General features: G+C 36.2%; 2 protein-coding genes and 1 pseudogene across 3 annotated transcripts in view; 1 reads left to right on the top strand and 2 right to left on the bottom strand.

Moving 5' to 3' along the window:
- VWA8 (von Willebrand factor A domain containing 8) overlaps window positions 1-19,402 on the bottom strand; it is a 388,865-nt gene that overhangs the window by 305,266 nt on the left and 64,197 nt on the right. Inside the window, exons 5-9 of the mRNA XM_024569321.4 lie at window positions 14,301-14,468; window positions 9,730-9,894; window positions 9,324-9,373; window positions 8,461-8,569; window positions 6,593-6,697 (exon numbers count right to left, since the gene is read on the bottom strand). Of these exons, the coding sequence (XP_024425089.3) occupies window positions 6,593-6,697; window positions 8,461-8,569; window positions 9,324-9,373; window positions 9,730-9,894; window positions 14,301-14,468 (597 nt within the window). The remainder of the gene's footprint in view (window positions 1-6,592; window positions 6,698-8,460; window positions 8,570-9,323; window positions 9,374-9,729; window positions 9,895-14,300; window positions 14,469-19,402) is intronic.
- On the bottom strand, window positions 5,538-6,017 carry LOC112312771 (PCNA-associated factor-like). 2 transcript variants are annotated; one of them, XM_024569336.2, is made up of 2 exons: window positions 5,748-6,017; window positions 5,543-5,593 (listed from the first exon to the last, which is right to left on the bottom strand). In XM_024569336.2, exons 1-2 carry the CDS (start codon window positions 5,988-5,990, stop codon window positions 5,543-5,545), a joined length of 294 nt encoding a protein of 97 aa, XP_024425104.2. In that variant the 5' UTR covers window positions 5,991-6,017. The 2 variants fall into 2 exon arrangements, with proteins under 2 accessions (XP_024425098.2, XP_024425104.2); XM_024569330.2 differs by having other exon boundaries at window positions 5,538-6,017.
- LOC112313477 (non-selective voltage-gated ion channel VDAC2-like) lies at window positions 15,725-16,687 on the top strand (annotated as a pseudogene).

Below are 19,402 nucleotides of genomic sequence, written 5' to 3'. Positions count from 1 at the left end.
TTTGCTCACTGCCCAATCCTTAAATTTTGGTGCTTCTGGAGCTCAGTCTTCAGGCACTATTTCTTCTCACTATACATGTTCATCTTGGGTTTTTTCATCCATTGTGATGAATTCAACTAACACCATATATTAGAGACTCCCAAGTATTTATTTTTAATATCAAAATAGCTCCAGATTCAGATCCATGTTTTCAAGTCAGCTACACAAACCCACTTAAGAACCTCAAATTTAAAAAGACCCTACGGTAGGAAACTATTTAACCCTCATCCCAAATGTGCTCATTTTCTCTTCGTTCTCATGCTAATTAATGGCATCTCTCTCTACTCAGTTGTCCAAGCTAGGATTCATGGCCATTCTAGACTTCACACTTTCTCTCATAGTCCCCCAACCCAGCTTATACTTTATCAGTTAGTAAGGTCTATAATCTCACCTTTGAAACATTTCCCACGTCCATTCATTCTCTATTTCACTGACCTAATTCAGATCTTTATTATTTTGATCAGAGTTATGCATCACTATGCTACACTACTATAAAATCATTACATTAAAATAGTTATTTATGCCCTGGCAAGGTTGCTCAGTTGGTTGGAGCACTGGCCTATACACCAAAAGGTTGCAGTTTTAATCCCTGATCAAGGCACATACAGGAGCCAGCCAATTGATGTTTCTCTTTCACATCTCTCTCTCTCTCTCTCTCTCTCTCTCTCTCTCTCTCTCTCTCTCTCTCTCTCTCGCCCCTTCCCCTAAAATCAATGAACATATCCTCAGGTTAGGATTAAAAAATAGTTATCTGCATATGTGATGCTCCAACCACACCTTAAGTTCCTCAAGAGTAGAGATCAGATCATATTCCTTTCTGTATCCCCAGACTTCTGTATGCACATCATTTGCCAAATAATGAGTGCTCAATTAATGTTTCTTTAACTGAAATGAAAACACTAAATGCAAGAACCTTCCAAGTTTCTCAGTAAAGAGTATAGTTCATTTTATATTATCGGTGGATAAGTGGCAGCACAGTCTTTCTAAATCACCACCAAAACTTAACAATTTAACCATTGTTATGATAGAGTCCCACCTAAGACCCAGAGCCAAGAAACTGTACCAGAAGCCTGGATGTACTTGTTACTATTCTGAACAAACATGATTCTCAAAGTATAGCAGATTCAGAATGAGAGTATTTCCTTTAGGACATCCTTAACTAGAAGTGATTTTATGACTATAGAAACATGTTTTTAGAGTATGAACATCCTAAGATGAGCACCATCTGGGGAATGAAAGACATTGCAGCTATTTTTATAGCTTGCTTAGAAAAAAGAAAGGTGCTCTGAATTTTAGCTAACTGCATTTTCAGTGAGTATTATCTTTTCTTAAAAAATAGTTTAATTAAGTTATTACACTAAAACCCAAAAGAATAGCTAATTCAAATGCAACTATCCATTAATTTCTATGACAATATAGGTCAGAATATAATGTAGGTCAGAATATAATTATTTGTCAAGGAAAAGTTATTGTAGGTATATACCTTCTTGGTTTGCTATTATAATAGATATTTCTATTCTTTAGTTCAATATTGTTTCAAATTCTACAACATTTCCTTAATTTTATCCACTCTTAATTAAAAATTATTTGAGGATATAAAAATTCTTGTTCATCTGCAAACATTAGCTTGAGAAATAGAGACACTTAGAATAACAAACAGGCTGTAGAGACTCCCTGAAACAGATCATAAAGAATTAAACCAATCAGTAGACTGTTCCACTTTTTAAAAGAGATCTAATACTCTAATATAGTTATTGCATCAGTTTGTAATGATCTTATATAAAGACAGTTCTTCATTGGGTTCATATGAATGAATCTAGCTCTCTGCTCCCCAATTATCTACTGAGGAGTTGGAAAAAAGTGCTGTTCCTTAGCAAGCACTTTACATAATTAAGGTAAGAAAAGAGAGTCACTTTTTCTTCTCTTATCTAAGGAATATCATTCCCTTTTTCCTCTCTTTAAACTCTACAATCAAATTTGAAATAATTTTTCTTTGTCATATGGACCTTTAATCATTTTTCTATGTTCCCCTTACTTACAAAAGGTCAAAAAAAGGTCAAACAAAATGAAGCAACACTAGCTACTTTCTTTTAAAAAGTCAATTAAGAGGCATTCTAGAACTTTATCTAATTTGTATAACTAGTTTTCGAAATTAGAGGTCAGAAACACATCAAAGTGGCGTTTTTTTGGTAAAAATAAAGACCTCTGTTCATAACTGACTTATATAGGCACTGATTTTCTTCTCTCAGCTGTATCATAAAAAACTTTACATTGCTTCATTGTACTACAACTTCCTGTGACATTTTCTTCCTCCCTGTTTACCCTGTTCCCTAGACATTAGGCTTTGTGCTAAATCAAAGGAACTTATCTGAAATCGCAGCCTTTTTCTTAAACACTAGGTGCTCTATTTCAATGACCAATGCCAACATAGCTTAGAGGCTAATTAAATCAAAGGTGGGTTCCAGTTTTCTTTTTTCCAGCAACTGGAATAAAACTTAAAGTAAACTATAGTCAGAAAAGGGTAGTTTCCTGACTCCTTGAGCCTATATGAATTAATCTCTCCATTTCCAAATGCTTCTTCATTATCCCCTTAATATTCTGCTACCTACTCCTCTTCCCTCTCCCTTTTTCCTCACTCCCTCATCCCCTTCTTCACCCCTCTCTCACACAGACTTCTCTTTCTTCTGTGTCTGCTACTTCACTCTCCTCAGCTCTGCTTCCGTGTTCTGCTGTCTCTTCTGCTTTCTTTTGCCTCTTTATTAAGCATTATTTCCCCTTCTTTCTTTATGCTTTGCTATTCGACTTTGTTTCTAACTATACTTCTTGGCATGTATGAGGAAAAGCTTTTTATTATTTTTATTTTATTGATATTATTGACACCACCAGTCAATAAAACATTGGGTTTTGGGATTTTTTTTGGCTAGATGATATGTGAAAAAATTCCACTGAAATAACTAGAATCTATTGTTCCATTCTTCTGCATTCATCTCACTGTTACTAGCTGCATAGAGAATAGGTATGCTGTACTCCCGAAGTCACTGTGTAGATTTGGGATTAGAGAAGGAACAAATACCATGTCATATACTTAAGGTTGTTAAATTCTGGCCTCCAGAAAATGAAGGACTGATGGCTTTTATAGCCATAAATGCTTGTTGTTCACATTCCACCTGGGCCTCAGAAGTCTTCAAACTTAGTATTGTCTTACATTTGCTTTTAAATTTTTTAAATTTCACCCCTGGATGGCATGGCTGAGTGGATTGAATGCCGGCTGCGAACTGAAAGGTTGACAATTCAATTCCTGGTCAGGGCACATGCCTGGGTTTCGGGCCAGGTCCTCAGTTGGGGGCATGCAAGGGGCAACTGATTGATGTATCTCTCACACATCAGTGTTTCTCTCCCTCTCTTTCCCTCCCTTCCCCTCGTTCTAAAAATAAATAAATAGAATCTGTTTTTTTAAATATTTTTTAAATTTTGAAATGAATTATACTTGATATCCATTCATTTTTTAAAAATTTGTACCTTGAAATAATTTCAAACTTATATAGAAGTTACATGAAGTAAAATGACTCTATTTTGCCTTTATCTGTATTTCACAGTGGTTAATATTTTAGCACATTTGTTCCCTTTCTCCTTCCAACCCTCTCTACATACACATACTATCACTGGTCTTTTCTGAACCATTTGAGAGTAATCTGCAAATATGATACCCCATTAACCCTAAATACTCCAGTTCATATTTCTTGAAAACAAGAACTCTGGTCAATGTAATCACCACACAGACTTCCAAATATGGAGAACAATTTAATAGAACACTACTATCCATCCACAGACCTTACTCAACCAACTGTACCAACACCACTTTTTCCAATCTGGTTCAGGATCCAATGTAGAAACACAATACATTTGGCTGTCATCTCTCTTTAGCCTCTTTTAATGTGAAGCAATTTCTCAATTTTTCAGATTTTCGTGACCTGGACAGTTCCAAACAATACAGGCCTTTCATTCTGTAAGACGGCCATCAATTAGGTCTATACAATATTTCATCATGTCCAAACTTGCACCATGAATTCCTATCAGAATACCTAAGAAATTATGCTGAGCTCTACTTAACATAACTCTCAGGAAGCACATGATATTGATGGTATCTCATCTGGTCAAGTTGGTGTTTACTATAAAAATACAATTTTTTTGTTTTGTAGTCAATCTAGTATTGGAGTGTGGGGGGGTGGAATATTCTTAGATTTTGCCAGTATCCTGCTCCTCCTAGAATTTCCATCAGCTTTGACATCCTTTGAAGACTCCTGCCTAAATCAGTCCCACTCTGATGGCTGCCAAATGGTGATTTTTCTATTTATATAATTTCTTGTTTTTATTAATAGGCAATCTACTAAGGAAAAGCATCCCCTTCTCCCACAAGTATTTATCTATTCATTTATATTAGTATGAACTCATGGATTCCTATTTTATTCAATGGTTATCACTGATTACTACCATTAATTTCATGCTAAACTTGTCCCAGGTTTTGGCCATTGGGAGCCACTCCAAGCTAGCTCATCTGTCTGCTTTGACAATGTCAACATTCCCTTACTTTTTTTTTTTTGAAAATAAGTATTTATGTATTAAAAACAGACCAGAAAAACATGTCTATTAAAACATGGTTAATTTTGACAACAGATGTCAGTGAGCAAAAAAGTGTGATGAGGAGGTAGGCATTACTGTTACTAAGTAATATTATACCCACCTCTTCAGTTATACCCCAGTTACCTTGAAAAATAAAATGGTAGCTCTAAGAACTTTAGGCATAGCTCTGGGTTTATGGCATGATTTGCCTTTCATGTTTTATTGATTTCCAGAGGGTAATATTTTATTATACCAAATCAAATGCATACTCTAAGAAAACTCTTCTCTTTTAATGTAGTCCATTAAATCTTCCTGTCTGAAACTCCCAAGACCAAATTGCCTTTACATTTTTCTAAGGAGAAGACAGATAACCCTCAAGATTTTTCGATATTACATCTTTGGCCCACATTCTTAAAAAGGATATAGGTACAGTTTAATTAATACTGATCTTTTTTTTAATGTGTGGAAATCTAACTCTGCTTTTTAAATCAAATAAAAGGAAAACTATGGCACCATTCCAAAAATCTAATGCCAATAAAAAATGGCAGCAGCACAAAGATCTAAGCAAATCTCATATACAGCAGATTTGTTGTACAAAACATACATTGATTTATTTTTATCAAGAACAAGAAGCTTAATGACAGGTAAAAGAAACCAATTATTGTATTATATTGAATACTAAGGTTAAGTAACCATAATTATCTCATAGATCTTCTAATACCATAACTACTTGCTTTTTAATAACTACATATAACCCTCAATTTTTTAAATTAAATATCTATTCAAAATGCTAACTGGAACAAATACATTTATGCAAATTTACATCCTAGAACACCAGAGTAAATAGAAGACATTAGTCAAGGATGAATTAAAAAGTTCTATTCTATTTTGTCATCTTTGTGATCAGGTGGCAAAGGACATACTTTGCTCTTTCCTTTTCCTAAGCCACTGCTTCCTGCCTCTTCTGGAATCCAATCCTCTTTCTCACAGTCTTTAGGAGACAGTCTGAAGAATTCTCCAATTCCTTTTTGCCATTTAGGAGTTGGCCGCACACAAACTGGATTCCCTCCTACATACTTATTTTCAGCCTTCCTCGATGAAGGGGACATGGAATTAGTTGCAGAGGTGGAGGAACCAAGCGCCTTCCTGGGGGCTTGAGAAGCCACCACTTTTCTATAGGTGCCTGGGACACTGTCTGCTGTAGTCCGCACCATATTCAAACTTGAGGAGATGAAAGCAACCAAATGGTTTTCTAGCTGAGAGTATTTCCATGGACAAAAACCCATTTTCTTACTTTTTAGCACAAGATGGTCCAGGCTCACCATGCACATTCCCTAACCCAAGACTTGAGTACTTCCAAGGAGTACTTTTAGGGAAGCATGGTATTTAGAAACCAATGTCTTGGCACTTGGTATGATCATTGCCATTGGAGCATCATAGCTTTTAAGCCCTCCTAGGGGACAGAGCTGGAAAATAGGCATATATATTCACATACATATATACTATTTATATCTATCTGTTTATATATATTGGAAAAAAATCAGTTTATACCAATTTCTCCAATTCCAAGCTAATACCTGAGGATTCTTTCTTTCATCTCCCCTTTCTATGCTTATAAATTCCTCCTCCAACAGTAAAAAATGCAGCTCTTATTCTCAATATATTCACTCAATTGTTCAATATTTTACTTATTTACTCAATATAAATAATCTCCCAACCACATCAGCCACCTCAATGCTTGTTTTCCCAATTACTGGCATGCCAATGTCTTATGCCTGCAAAGGAATAGAAGGAGAAGCAAGGGAAAGAAAGAAAGACAAAGAGAGCAAAGTAGGAAAGGAGCAAGGGAGAGATGGGAAGAATGAAAGGAAGAGAAGGGAACAGAAAGGGAAGGGAAGGGAAGGATAGGGAAGGGAAGGGAGCAGATACTTACTTTTAAAACACCTTCCACAGCCATCTTCCCTTCATGTCCTAGTAAAATAGTGTATGGGTAAAGCCATTGGACTGCATGTTTGATTGACATCATAGGAAAGGAATCCTATATAGGAGTAAAAATAAGTGTGAATGAGGAACATCTATAAAATAAATCTGAAATTTTATCTGAAATGTACATATGACATTAAAATTGCCTTACAAATAATAACCAATATTTCCCATAAGTCTACATAACCAAATATTCAATATTTCTTCTTCTCTTCCTATTCCAGACCCTTTCCCTTGATAAACTCTCCCACTCCCATCTTTCAGCTGCTATCTATTTTGATGGCTTTCATATATCTAGTCTTCACCTCTTTCTTGAGCTCTAGACTTGAATTCTCAATTGTACATTAGATGTGACTGTATGAATATCCCATAAACCCCCAATTAGCCTGTCTGAAACTCTGTGTCTGAACACATCTACCTACATTACTTGTCCCAAACTACCTTCTTCTGTTAATATGCTGAGGGTTGGGATAATGGTGTTGGTTACGTAAGAGAATGTCCTAACTCTGGGAAATTCCATAATGAAGCATTTAAGAATATTAACTGTTGTATACTTTCAAATGGTTCAGAAAAAAACAATGAGAAAGCAAGCAAATGTAGTAGTATGTTAACAGCTGGTGATTCTACTTGAAGGAATTAGAGATGTTCATTTTACAATTTTTGAACTTGTTTTCGAATTAAGAATTGTCCAGGTAAAAAGTTCTGAACAAAAATTAAAAGATGCAATAAACAGAAGAAAAAAGGTGTTCTAGATACATAGAACAGTGTAAGCAATACTTGGGAAACTTAACTTACCGATTCTCAGGAAATATAAAATAAATAGCAATAAAAGTTTAAAAGTAAATCTCATCTAGGTGGTGTTCCCACTACCTGGGACTATGCTTCTTAGTAGAGTCTGTCACTAACTATTTCAACAGTCTCCCTGCGCAACCAGGCTTTCTCCATCCCTCCTTCCTGCCAAGAGAGTTATCTTCCTCCAACATATATCTGATTGCAGCATGCCTGGCCTACTTAATAATGTTTGATGGGCCACTTCTTCCACATTACAAAACCCAGACTACTTCACTCGTCAGGTAAAACACAGCACACTAAAGGTTTTAACCTTTGGCTTCACCATATGGGCTTGCTCTAGTGCTACAACTTATCTCCACACGAACCAGGACCTTTTGTGATCTGGCACCTTTGCAAGTGCTATTCCCTCTGCCTGGAGGGCCTGTCCGCTGTTTCAGACACTACTGTCATGGCCTTTGTCAGTGCTGCACCAAATCCCCTCAGACGTATTTTCATCTCTTCTGTGCCTCCCTCCGTGTTTTCGCCGATCCAATCAGCTGCTAGATGTCTTCCTCAGTCTTTTGAAAAAGACTGCCCTTGAGTTCCTAGAGCCAGCTTTGCTCACAGCTGGGAGGAGAGCTAGTGACTGGGAATTTGTGTAGCCTGGGACCACCATAACCAATGACTGACCATGCTAGCGTAGGAAAGCCCCAGCCCCTCTGCATCAGGTTGAAGCAAGTGTAAGGCACAGCTTATACTACAGCATACCTCTGCGTGATGAGGCTAAAACTCTTTCCCTCTATGGAACTTACACCTGAGTTGTGTATCTACTTTCACCCCTCCGAGACTGTAAGCTCTTTAAGAGCTCAGAACACACCATTGGTCTCTGTATAGTTTGCTTCACTGTACAACAAATCAATCTCAGTTCTTGCAATATTTATAAAAGAATATGACAAGGCAAACTGAAGTGATTAATATCCAAGGATGAACTTTTAAATTTTCTTTGCCACATTTGGGTATATTAGCCATTAATTTACTTATACATACCAGGATTTGAACTGCAGCTGGTAAACTATCTAAAGGAAAATCTGGAATTCCAAGAGCAGAAGATTCTTGGGAACAGAGAGTGGTGGCAAAAGACAAAAGCTGAGAAACTCTAGGGTAAAAAGATAAATGATATTAAATTTTATTCTAAAGTTTTAATATATAAAGTGTACAATTCTGTTTAATCTAAAAAGACATCTACTATTAAATTCTTAAGGAACAACAGTTCCATATTACTATATTCCATTTAAATCTCAGAAGCTGATTAGATAACACATATATTTCTGAAAGCCATCACAATATGTGAAGTTTTTCACAACCTGGTAGCTTCACCTCCTATCCTTCTCAATCTCATCCTATTCTCTAGCTACCAGAAGCTTTTTATAGCCTCAAAAATGAGACATACACTCTCATATCTCATGCTTCAAAAAAAAATTCTTAGAATTCCTTAATTCCAATGTCTATCTGGCAAAAGCCTATTCATTCTTTAGGATCCATCTCATATGCCAATGCCTGTGTGAATCCCTTATAAACTCTCAACCACAACAGCCCATACTCTGAAATTTTTACCTTATATACTGTTTAACTAAAGTATTCCAATATCTTTAAATTCTACTAGATCTTGAGTTTCTTACATCAAAAATCATGTCTTTACCAAGATTTTTACATTTATCATCTCCTTCATCATTTTTATAATCAGGACTTACCACAGCTACGAAAATTTCTTCAAAGAATAGTTGTTGAATGAATGAATCAATCAACCAGTCAACCAATCAGCAAAACAAATTCAATGTTAAGTGTCTATATATATACATATATATATATATATATATATATATATATATAAAAATGTATAACTGACTTACTTTTCAGCCGAAACATTGGATCCAACAGAATATAACAGTTTAAGTTGGTCCTAAAATAACACAGAAACATCAAAACAATTAAGAAGGAATATAACAGATCAAATGCAAATGCTTTATAGATAACCCAATCTTTTAATTAAACAGATACTAAGTAATCAATAACAAAAAGTGATTTATTGATGCATGTCATGCTCTTTAAAAAGTAGTTATTTTTAAATCTGTTAGAAAAATAAAGCACAATAATTTTCTTCCTCATTTCCAGAGATTTTCTCTACCCTATATCCTTTTTACCTACCATTAACTACTGAGGAGGACATCTACCAATATAGTAACATTTTTATAGTAACTGAATTTATCATGAATAGAAAAACTGTTTAAGAAATAAATTATCCTTGTTCATACTTACCTTGAAGGGTAGATAATAAATATCTCTGGCTTGAAACCGAGAACGGAGAGGGGGGTCTAATGGATTCCCAGGGTACCTAGGCACTGGCAAGCCCAAGGCAATCACTCGGAAGTTTTCACTGACTCGAACAATCTTCCAAGCATCCAGCTCTGTTTTGGTATGATCCTTAAAGAGTATGAGATCAAATAATACAGCATAACTAATATAGATTACAACTGCGAGAGCTTCCAGGCTAAGAAATTTAGGCCCTGCCTGCTGCATAAACTATTTTAGAACCCTCTCACAGTCAAAGTGTCAAAGAAGGAAACAAAGTTAAATAAGGATCAGGGTGCCAGGGAAGGCTCACAATATGAAGACTGGTGTTAAAGGAAGAAGCAGTGAACATATCAAGGAACAAAGGAGATGTGGGTCAGATCTCCAAGTCCTACTCAGAACACAGAGGAACAGAAGGAAAATACACTGGTTCAGACCAGAGGAAGTAAAAAGGTAGTCCCAGAGGACAGGCCACTGGCAGAGAAGAGCAGAGCCTTCCCATGGACCTTAAATACATACCTATGTCTATGTGTATATTTCTACCAAGGTATATTAATGGTACCAACTAACATGTAACATTGAAAATGTAACGACATGGTAAGAACATTCCATGAATTTTTCTCATTTAACTTTCATCAGAATCTAAATAGACATTTAATTCCTTTTTATGAATGAACAAACTGATATTCAGAGGAGTTACACAATTTGCCATAGGTCCCGCAACTAGTATATTGTGGTGTTGAGAGACTGGAAACAGCACAGGTTTTAGAGTTATAAATCCTAGCTCCAGTGCTTGGTGCAAACTCCAGCTAAGTGACCAAGGACATGTTACACCTTCTGAGCCACAGCTTTCTCACCTACAATGTGGGAGTAATATCATCATTATTATTGCTGTTATGAAAATTAAATGTGATTATGTGTGTGAAAGCAACTGGCCCATAGCAGGCACCTCCTAAAGGTCAATCCTTCCATCTCTGCCTGACCTTATCATGGCTCTTCACTGTCCTCAGCTGTAGAATGGAGCTAACTAAGTTGATATGAATGTGCATGTGCACATTCCGAGAGACAAGGCCTCAGCTTTCAGCAGATTTTTAGAGAATGTGGCCCATATGACAGTGTAGAAACTCTTCACATGACACTCAAGGCCTTTCCTGGCCAGATTCAAGTCTGATCCTCCCAGTCTCAGCAACCACTGCACACCCATCCCCTCAGCCCGCCTTCCCTGACCATGTGCTCGTGCCCATCCCATCACTGTGGCTCTCCAGACACATCATGCTGCATCACCAACACTGCTCCACTTGTTTGGAACACCCTTTCCACTTTGCACAGCCTAAACACAAGTATCATTCAAAGCTTAGAACAAACAATGTCGTCTTTGAAATGAGCTCCTTTCCAGCCCCTCCCTCCATGAGAACCGCTTTTGTACCCTGCACTATGTTCCAGGCAAGTGTCTATCTGCACACATTTGTGCGCTGAATGCTGTGCACGACTGCCCCTTGCTGAATCCAAGATCTTGAAAGGACTTACTATCCCCAGCACATATTGGGATCAATGTCTGTTGAATAACTACATTAAATATTTAAAAATATAATAAACAATTATTTCTAGCACTATCAAAATCATGATTCTACATTTAATTAATAAGCCTAACACTAACACTATGTCATGTGCACTAGAAAACTGGAATTTGAATATGACTGAGAAACCTAGAGTATAATTTTCAGAAAGCTAAATATTTCTATTTTCCACTTACCTAAAAATTATAATCAGAATATAAATAAAACTTATATAAACTGATTGTATCTGTTTCCTTAATAATATTCTGCCATAATTACCTCATAAAACCATTAACATTTTGAAATATTCAAATTTGATATACTGAATCTAGCAAGAAATAAGTGCAACTTCAGTTATGGTATTGAAATCCTTTTATCATATAAATTGTGTTAAAATAGTGGTGTTTTGTGAAGGGAGTTTGCCTATATTTTGTGAAGTTCTCATGAGACAGATTCTAGGAATACAGAAGTTACATTTACCAATAAAAATTATCTATTGATACCGATAATTACATTGGAAGAAATATAGTACATCCTAAAAAAAAATGTAGTACATCTTTCTTATTTAATAATAAACAGTCCTTGTATCCAAAACCCTTTTGACCCCATGTCCAAATTCCTATCCAAAGTGATATGTTCAATAACTTTGCACAGAATTCTACTACATGAATAAAGACTAGGTCAAAGTTCTTGCTATGGAGTAACTCATATACTTACAAAATTGATTCCATAATCTAATTTCAATTCCATATGAAAACTGATTTCATAATCTAATCTATTTGGATTCTTTTCCAAATCATTTACTAAAAGTGATATATAACTATATAAGACAAATAATAATTACTTTATAATTAGAAAGTATCAGAGAGAAAATGTTCTATAACATATCTACCTAATTTTAAAGTAAATGTAAATTATTTTTTTTCTATTTATATGTATTAATGTAATTTATAAAATATAAATTAATAAAACTGAAAATAAGATTTTAAAAAATGTATAAAATGGCTTTCATGTCAATAAATTAACTATAACAATATGAATGAATGACTTTAATTTTTCTGATTAAATCTTCAATTATCCCCCTGTTATTATATTCGTATGGTACCACTTTGGATAGATCAAAAAGAAAACAACTATACTGCACAATGAAAACACCAGCTAGGATCTCCCCAGAACAGTAAAGAAACAGTACTAAAAGGACTGCAAGATAGGTTTCCGAGAAGACAGACTCACACAGCAGGAATTAAAAAGAGATGCTCCTAGTCATGCCAGTCATGGAGCATCAGTTCAAACAGATCCCCTGGTGTCAACATCTATTATTTACTGCCTAGGTTGTTCTGGGCTTATATTAGCTCCCTGGGAGCAGGATCAAGAAGAAGCTTAAGAGCAAGAAGCTTAAGTCCTGCTCTCAAGAAATCTGTAACCAACTTGGGGCAGGAAGATTAACCTAACTCTACAGCACAGGTGTGAGAAAGGCTCTAAATCCTAGAACACAGAGGCAGAGCCAACAGTCCCTGGAAACCTAGTTAGCCAGAGAACTCCAGTGTGGTGCAGCTGGAGCTGAATAAACAGGGCCGTCTTCTGTCCTTTTGTGACATTACACAAAGACCCTTCTCCAAGGCCTTTGAAGAGCCCACATTCCCTTGTCATTGCCCTCTTTATATGCACTTGTATCACAGTATTTAATGATTTTATTACAGTTATTCATTCATCCAACAAATAGTTATTGAGCACCTACCAAGTGCCAGGCATTGCTCTAAGAGCTTGAGATAACATCAGTGACAAAAATCCCTCCCTTAGGGAAAGTTAGAATCTAATAAGGGGAAGCAAAGAATGAACTAAAAACATAATAAGTAAATCATGTAGTATGTTAGAAGGTGGTGTGGAAAAAAAAAGAGCAGGGTAAGGGAATGTGGGGGCAGAGGGCACATTACAATTTTAAATAGGAGGGTGAGGGCAGGCTTTGTTGATAATAAAATATTTGACCAAAGACTTGAAGGAGGTACAGAAGTGAGCTGGGCACATGTCTGGGAGAAAACCACTCCAGAAGAGTTAAGTGCCTATGCAAAGCACCTGTGATGAGGTAGGAACCTGCCCATCCGGCATGTTTAAAGTAAAGGGAATTCTAGCAGCTGGAGCCGAGTAAGAAAGGAGGGAGCTAGAAGGAGATAAGGCCCAAGAGGCAGTAGTGGAACAGAGACCCTGTGTTCAGTGGACTTTTTACTTTATTCTGAGAAGAACGGGATTTTGGGAACTTGTGAGAGGGTCAGAACAAGGGAATGACCCGATCTGTCGTGTGTTTTAAAGAGATCACTGACTGCTAGGGGGCAGGAAGGATGGAAGCAGGGGGTCCAGTTAAAAAGAGATGCTCCTAGTCATGCCAGTCATGACGCATCAGTTCAAACAGACCCTCTGGTGTCAACATCTATTATTTACTGCCTAGGTTGTTCTGGGCTTGTATTAGCTCAGTTAGGAGGCTCTTAGAACAACTCAGGCATCAGATGCTGGTAGCTTGAAACGTCAGGGTATCTTTTAAATATCTTATTCATTTCTACAATATTTACTGGACTTTGTACTTTCTAAGGCCAAGAATTGAACTTTTTTCAGCTTTGTAGTCCCACCACTGACTAGAAGCCATTAGGCTTTTAGTAGATATTTATTGAGAGATGAAAAAAGAAAAACAGAAAAGTGGAAAGGGAAGAAGAATTAAAAGGAGAAAAAGAAAGAAAGGAAGGAAGAGAGAAAGACAAAGCTATTAGATTGGCAAGATAAAGTAAAAATTTTAGAGGTTGTCTAATATGAGTCTGCAAATACTAGAAGAGCCTTGTAAAACTGCAAATTCATGATGACTTCAGCAACTTGCTACAGATATGGGCAAACTAAACATGTGTCCTCATTCTGATACAACCATGTTTATCCAACAAATGGCACTGCCCACAGCTCAGGAGCTAAGACAAAGCAGCTGAGTTTTTCTTTTCTTACTTGGAGAAGTTTGTCATAGCGCTCTGCAGACATTAGGAAGCGTCCATCTTCAAGCTGCATCTCTCTATTTTCCAGCAAGTTGTTCAAAACAGGCAAAACATTCCTCTCCGCCTTTTCCAAGCCTTCCAAAACAAGAGTTCTGCCTTCTGTAGCTGCACGAACCGCACACTGTTTCCAAGAAACAAAAGTAGTATGAGAATATAGAAGCTAGCAGAGCATGGCCTAATTTTACTTGTAATGCAAAATATACTTGTGGTTCTTACTATAGGGACCAGAAACTAGGAAAGCTGGGCTCCAGATCTTAATTCTGCTTAATCTGCCTGTATGATCTTAGGCAATTGATTTTTCTCTCTTTAGGCCTGTTTCCCCTGTTTGTAAAATGAAGAGAATGGAAGAAATAATCTCTAAAGTTCCTCCCAGCTATAACATTGCAGATAACACCCAATGAAATAGAAAACTTTGAGCTATCTTTGAATCAGTAACAATTAAACAAGGAAACAGAGTCCTTAACTACAGAAGCAAAATGAACATGTCTGTCCTATCTATCCCACAAGTTTCTTGAGAGGATCTCAGGTGAGAACATTTGGAGACTGTAAGGTTTTAAACAAGAGTCACTATCAAAATGAATTCAAGTTTATTCTAATGTTAAATGCTGCCAACATTATAAACACAGCAAATTTTTCTAGTGAAATCTTTAAAAAAAGAAACAGTACATAGATATTTTAGGTGGAAAGAATACTTGTGATCATTTCTCAAAGTGGAGATTAGATCAACTGTAAGGATTCTTTCCTGCCCTTCAAGCTACAGGACTGCCAGAGACCTAATTTTCTCAAATAAAAATCAAAAAAATAGGGCAAGCTCTTTCTGGAAAAATCATCTTACATAACAGCTCTAACAACCCAACATGTGGACACAAAGGATCTCAAGATAAAAGCAGCTGCATGACCTAAAATTAAAACTGTCCAAGTCCCTGTTCTAGATTTCCTTCTAATTTGATTGAAGACCTGAGGCAGACAATCGACCTAGAGGCCTGTGTCCTCATTTCCTAAATGAGAGTACCCTCAAGGGGTACTGTGCACTATCACTATTTATGAATAAGAGCAGTACTGGAAAAAATTAAAACCCGTCCAACCTATTAAAATATAAATTATTATTAATACAGCCATGATTTAATTAAAATAAATTCCAAAGAGCTTAGAATAAATTACTCAAAATAAATTACTCAAAATGGCTACAGTATAACAGCACTGAAGAAGCAAAAAGCAAAATAAAGAAACCCTTAAAATATTACATTTCAAGTTCTTTATTTGAAAATAAGAATATGGCTGGAGCGGGGAGGACAGGGTTATGGAGGGTAGAATGGTGTCTCCTTCTTTTCGCCTTCCAGTTGTGGCAGCCACAGCTGACCAGATCCAGCCAGCAAGCTAGTGGCCAGCACCCTCAGGAGACCACTAGATCACCTATTCCAGTGGCCTCGCCTTGGCAACCTACAGACAGAGCTGTGTGTGGCCAATGCATATCTCTCCATCATATGCTGAGCTTGGCAAAGCTGTCAGACATATGTTCAACAAAGGATTTGGTTTTGGATTGGTGAAACTGGACATGAAAATAAAGGCATGCAGTGGCGTGGAACTCTCAACATCTGGTTCATTTAATACTGACACTGGTAAAATTACTGGGAACTTGGATATCAAATATAAATGGTGTGAGTATGCCCACTCTAGGAACAGAAATCACAACTGAAGACCAGATTTGTCAAGGTTTGAAAATGACATTTGATACCATATTTTTGCCAAACACACACACACAAAAAGTGGTAAAATCAAGTGTTCTTACAAAAGGGAATGAATAAACCTCGGCTAAGATGTTAACTTTGATTTTGCTGGACCTGCCATCCATGGTTCAGCTGCCTTTGGTTACTAGGGCTTGCTTGCTGGATAGCAGATGACCTTTAACAGTGCCAAAATCAAAGCTGACAAGGGACAACTTTGCAGTGGGCTACAGGACTCAGGGCATCCAGCTACACGCTAATGTCAATGATGGGACAGAATGTGGAGGCTTGATTCATCAGAACGTATGTGAAGATCTTGACACTTCAGTAAACCTGCTTAGACACCAAGTACCAACTGCACTCACTTTGGCACTAAGTATCAGTTGGATCCCACTGCTTCCATTTCTGCAAGAGTCAACAGCTCTAGTTAAATCTGAGTGGGCTACACAAGGACTCTGAGGCCTGGTATAAAGATTACACTGTCAACTCTGGTAGATTAGAAGAGCATTAATGCTCGAGGTCACAAACTTCAGCTTGCCCTGGAGGTGGAGACTTAATCCAGCTGAAAGAAACCACTGGGAATGGATATCGGGAGGTCTGGCCTTAATACATTTCCAGTGTGACCAGCAGGCTGTTTTCCCTCCAGGAAGGTGATCAAAACAAAGGATGAGCTAAACAAGGGCTGTGTTTTAAATATTTAGACAGTTACTTGTTAGCTGGTTTCCAGGCGAATTGCTTGTCTATCTAGTCACCAGTGCAAATGTATTTGACTGTTAAGTAAATGCACTACCCACCAATAATAAAATAGACCTTCATGAAAACTGTGCGGTAGTGTGCGTGTTTGTTTTTATGTTCCTATTTCCCCCTGCATCAAAATGCTTTCAATTTTTTTAAATTTGATCATTATTGTATTTTTTCCATTACCATTTTGTCCCCTTATACACCTGTCCCCTACCATTGAATGAAATGAATCAGTGGATTTAAGATGAGGTTATAATTTTTTTTGTTAAATAGCAACCATTAGAATCACTTTTGGTATCCTAAAACATGACAAATTATGAATGAAACAAGTATATATAAAAAAGAAAACAAAATACCAGAATATTATCAGATTCACTTCTGGCTGCTCTGGCACTTACCTGCTATTGGCGGTGGGTTAGTCACTTTACCTCTCTGAGCTCCATTTCTTTCTAAAGCTATACTACTTGGGGTGCATATCTCATTAATTATGCTAAAGATTAAATGAGATAACCTGTGGCACATGCTAAGTCCTTAAGAAAAGGTTGACATTATGATGAATACTGTCATTGTCACCATCATCGCCATCATCATCATCGCTTTTTCAGGGAAGTGGCATAATATGGTAGAAAAAAACCTAAACTCTGAAATTGGACAGATCCTGGCTCTAATCCCACCTCTGTTCATCAGTAGGAGGGCCAAGGCCCTCAAAGGCTCAGTTACTTCACCTATACATCGAGGAAGTCATCTCCTTCCTAAGGATGTTTTGAGAATTAAATACACCTAGCACAACAGAGGTCTCCTCAATAAAAGTTATTTTCATCTTTCTCAATTTTTTAATGAATTATACAAATCTATCAAACAGTTAACATTATCTGAGTAGATAAGAGTTGGCCTGCACAAAATGGCAACATTGTAAGGAGCCAAGGTTTGAATTATTCCTAACACAGAAGCCAAACACAGACTTTCCCCAACTGCCCCGATGATGAGAACACACTGTAATATTGTGTTTGCAAAGAATCTGGTGCAAGTACCAGAATTCAACCACTCTCAACATCTCTGTTTCTATTGGAGATATTTTCCAAATTCCAAGACTTAATTTATGAATGAACCTCTAAAACACAACTTTGTAATTTTCACAGTGGTTACATGTGGAAAGTAGCTTCACAATCCATAAGTGAGATAAAGTTTATAAATAAATGTTTTTCCTTACTTGCTAAAATAAATAAAAAGAATTTAGATAAAAGTCTTTTCTGATCAATAGCGCTATTATTCAATTTATTAAGAGTTGCTTTTGCTGACCTATAATACTTAAGCAGTGCATTAAAAAAGTTAATATTATTTTTTCTATTAGTAAGAGTCAAGAATAATCCAAGACAGAATACACTGTAATATTATATTACTGTTCAAACTACATGTTTATACTTAATATTAAATATATATATTGTACATCATGGAACTTCACAGTATCATGTCAAACAAATTAACAAGATGCAAATATGAAAAGAGGTCCTGGCTAAAAAAGTTAAAGAAAATCATCTGAACTTCCCTATCCTGGCTCTCTACTCCTGAAATTAGCTTCGGGGTAAACTGCGTCTCCTCTCAGTCAAACATAAAACCTACATGTAAGTTATCTGTAGCTTAACTACTTTGTTTTGGCTTATATTTGAGTAATCCAAGCAATTGTATATTGACTTAAAGTCCTCTTCTCTTTAGAGTCACATAGCAATAAACAGAATTAATGATTAGAATGGCATGAAGAAAAAAATGAAGACAGTAATAGATTTTTAAGGGGTTGGAATATTGATGATTTAGGCTTTTTCAGGTTTTTTTAATCTGCTCAGGCAAATTGAAATCAATGTAGTAGGCAAAATGTCTTATTTAGTCTCTTTACTTCTCCCATAATATATATTTTCCTATTTCTGTCTTTAACCAATTCTACTTTTTTAAAAAATAGTGTATATCATCTGTTTACCAAAGTAATTGCATAAAAATATTTAAATTACCTTCACAGCAGTAAGTGGATAAGTTATGGCAAATATTCACATAGACAAGCATAGTGTAAATTTTCAACATTTTCCTGACAGACCGTAATTTATTCCATCAGTACCTCTCTCCTTTTTGTTATCCACTCAATTAATCAATATCTTACAAAAGCAATAACAAATAATAAACATACAGAAGATTCAGCCTGGTTAGTAGTTTTTAATGCAAATGAAAGCCTATCAATATGACAAAGTCGAGGCAATCACTCATATTGTTCTGATAACAGTATGAACTGCAAAACCTTTCTGGAAAGCAATTTGGCAATAAATACATATTATGACTTTTGAAAATGTCCAGACTCTTCGATTAGTAATTATACTTCTAGCATTCAAATCAAAAAAGTAATCAGAGATAATAACAAAATAGAGGTTACTATGATATTCAACAAAGTTCTATTTGTAACAGTGAAAATTTAGAAAGAACCCAAATAACCAACAACATGGGAATGTGGATAAAATGGTAATGTTAAATAAACAATGTCACATGTATTTGATAAAATACTATTTGGATACTAAAAATCATCTCTTTAAATTTTATTTATTTAGAG

Source organism: Desmodus rotundus, chromosome 13 (genome assembly GCF_022682495.2).
Source record: "Desmodus rotundus isolate HL8 chromosome 13, HLdesRot8A.1, whole genome shotgun sequence".
Classification (NCBI taxonomy): domain Eukaryota; kingdom Metazoa; phylum Chordata; class Mammalia; order Chiroptera; family Phyllostomidae; genus Desmodus; species Desmodus rotundus.
Note: the sequence above shows the minus strand (reverse complement) of the source record. Positions and strands in the feature narration are given on the sequence as shown.

What these genes read in the sequence shown, in the direction of transcription:
- LOC112312771 (XM_024569330.2), bottom strand. Translation starts at nt 5,990, where the DNA reads ATGTGCATGGTGAGCCTGGACCATCTTGTGCTAAAAAGTAAGAAAATG.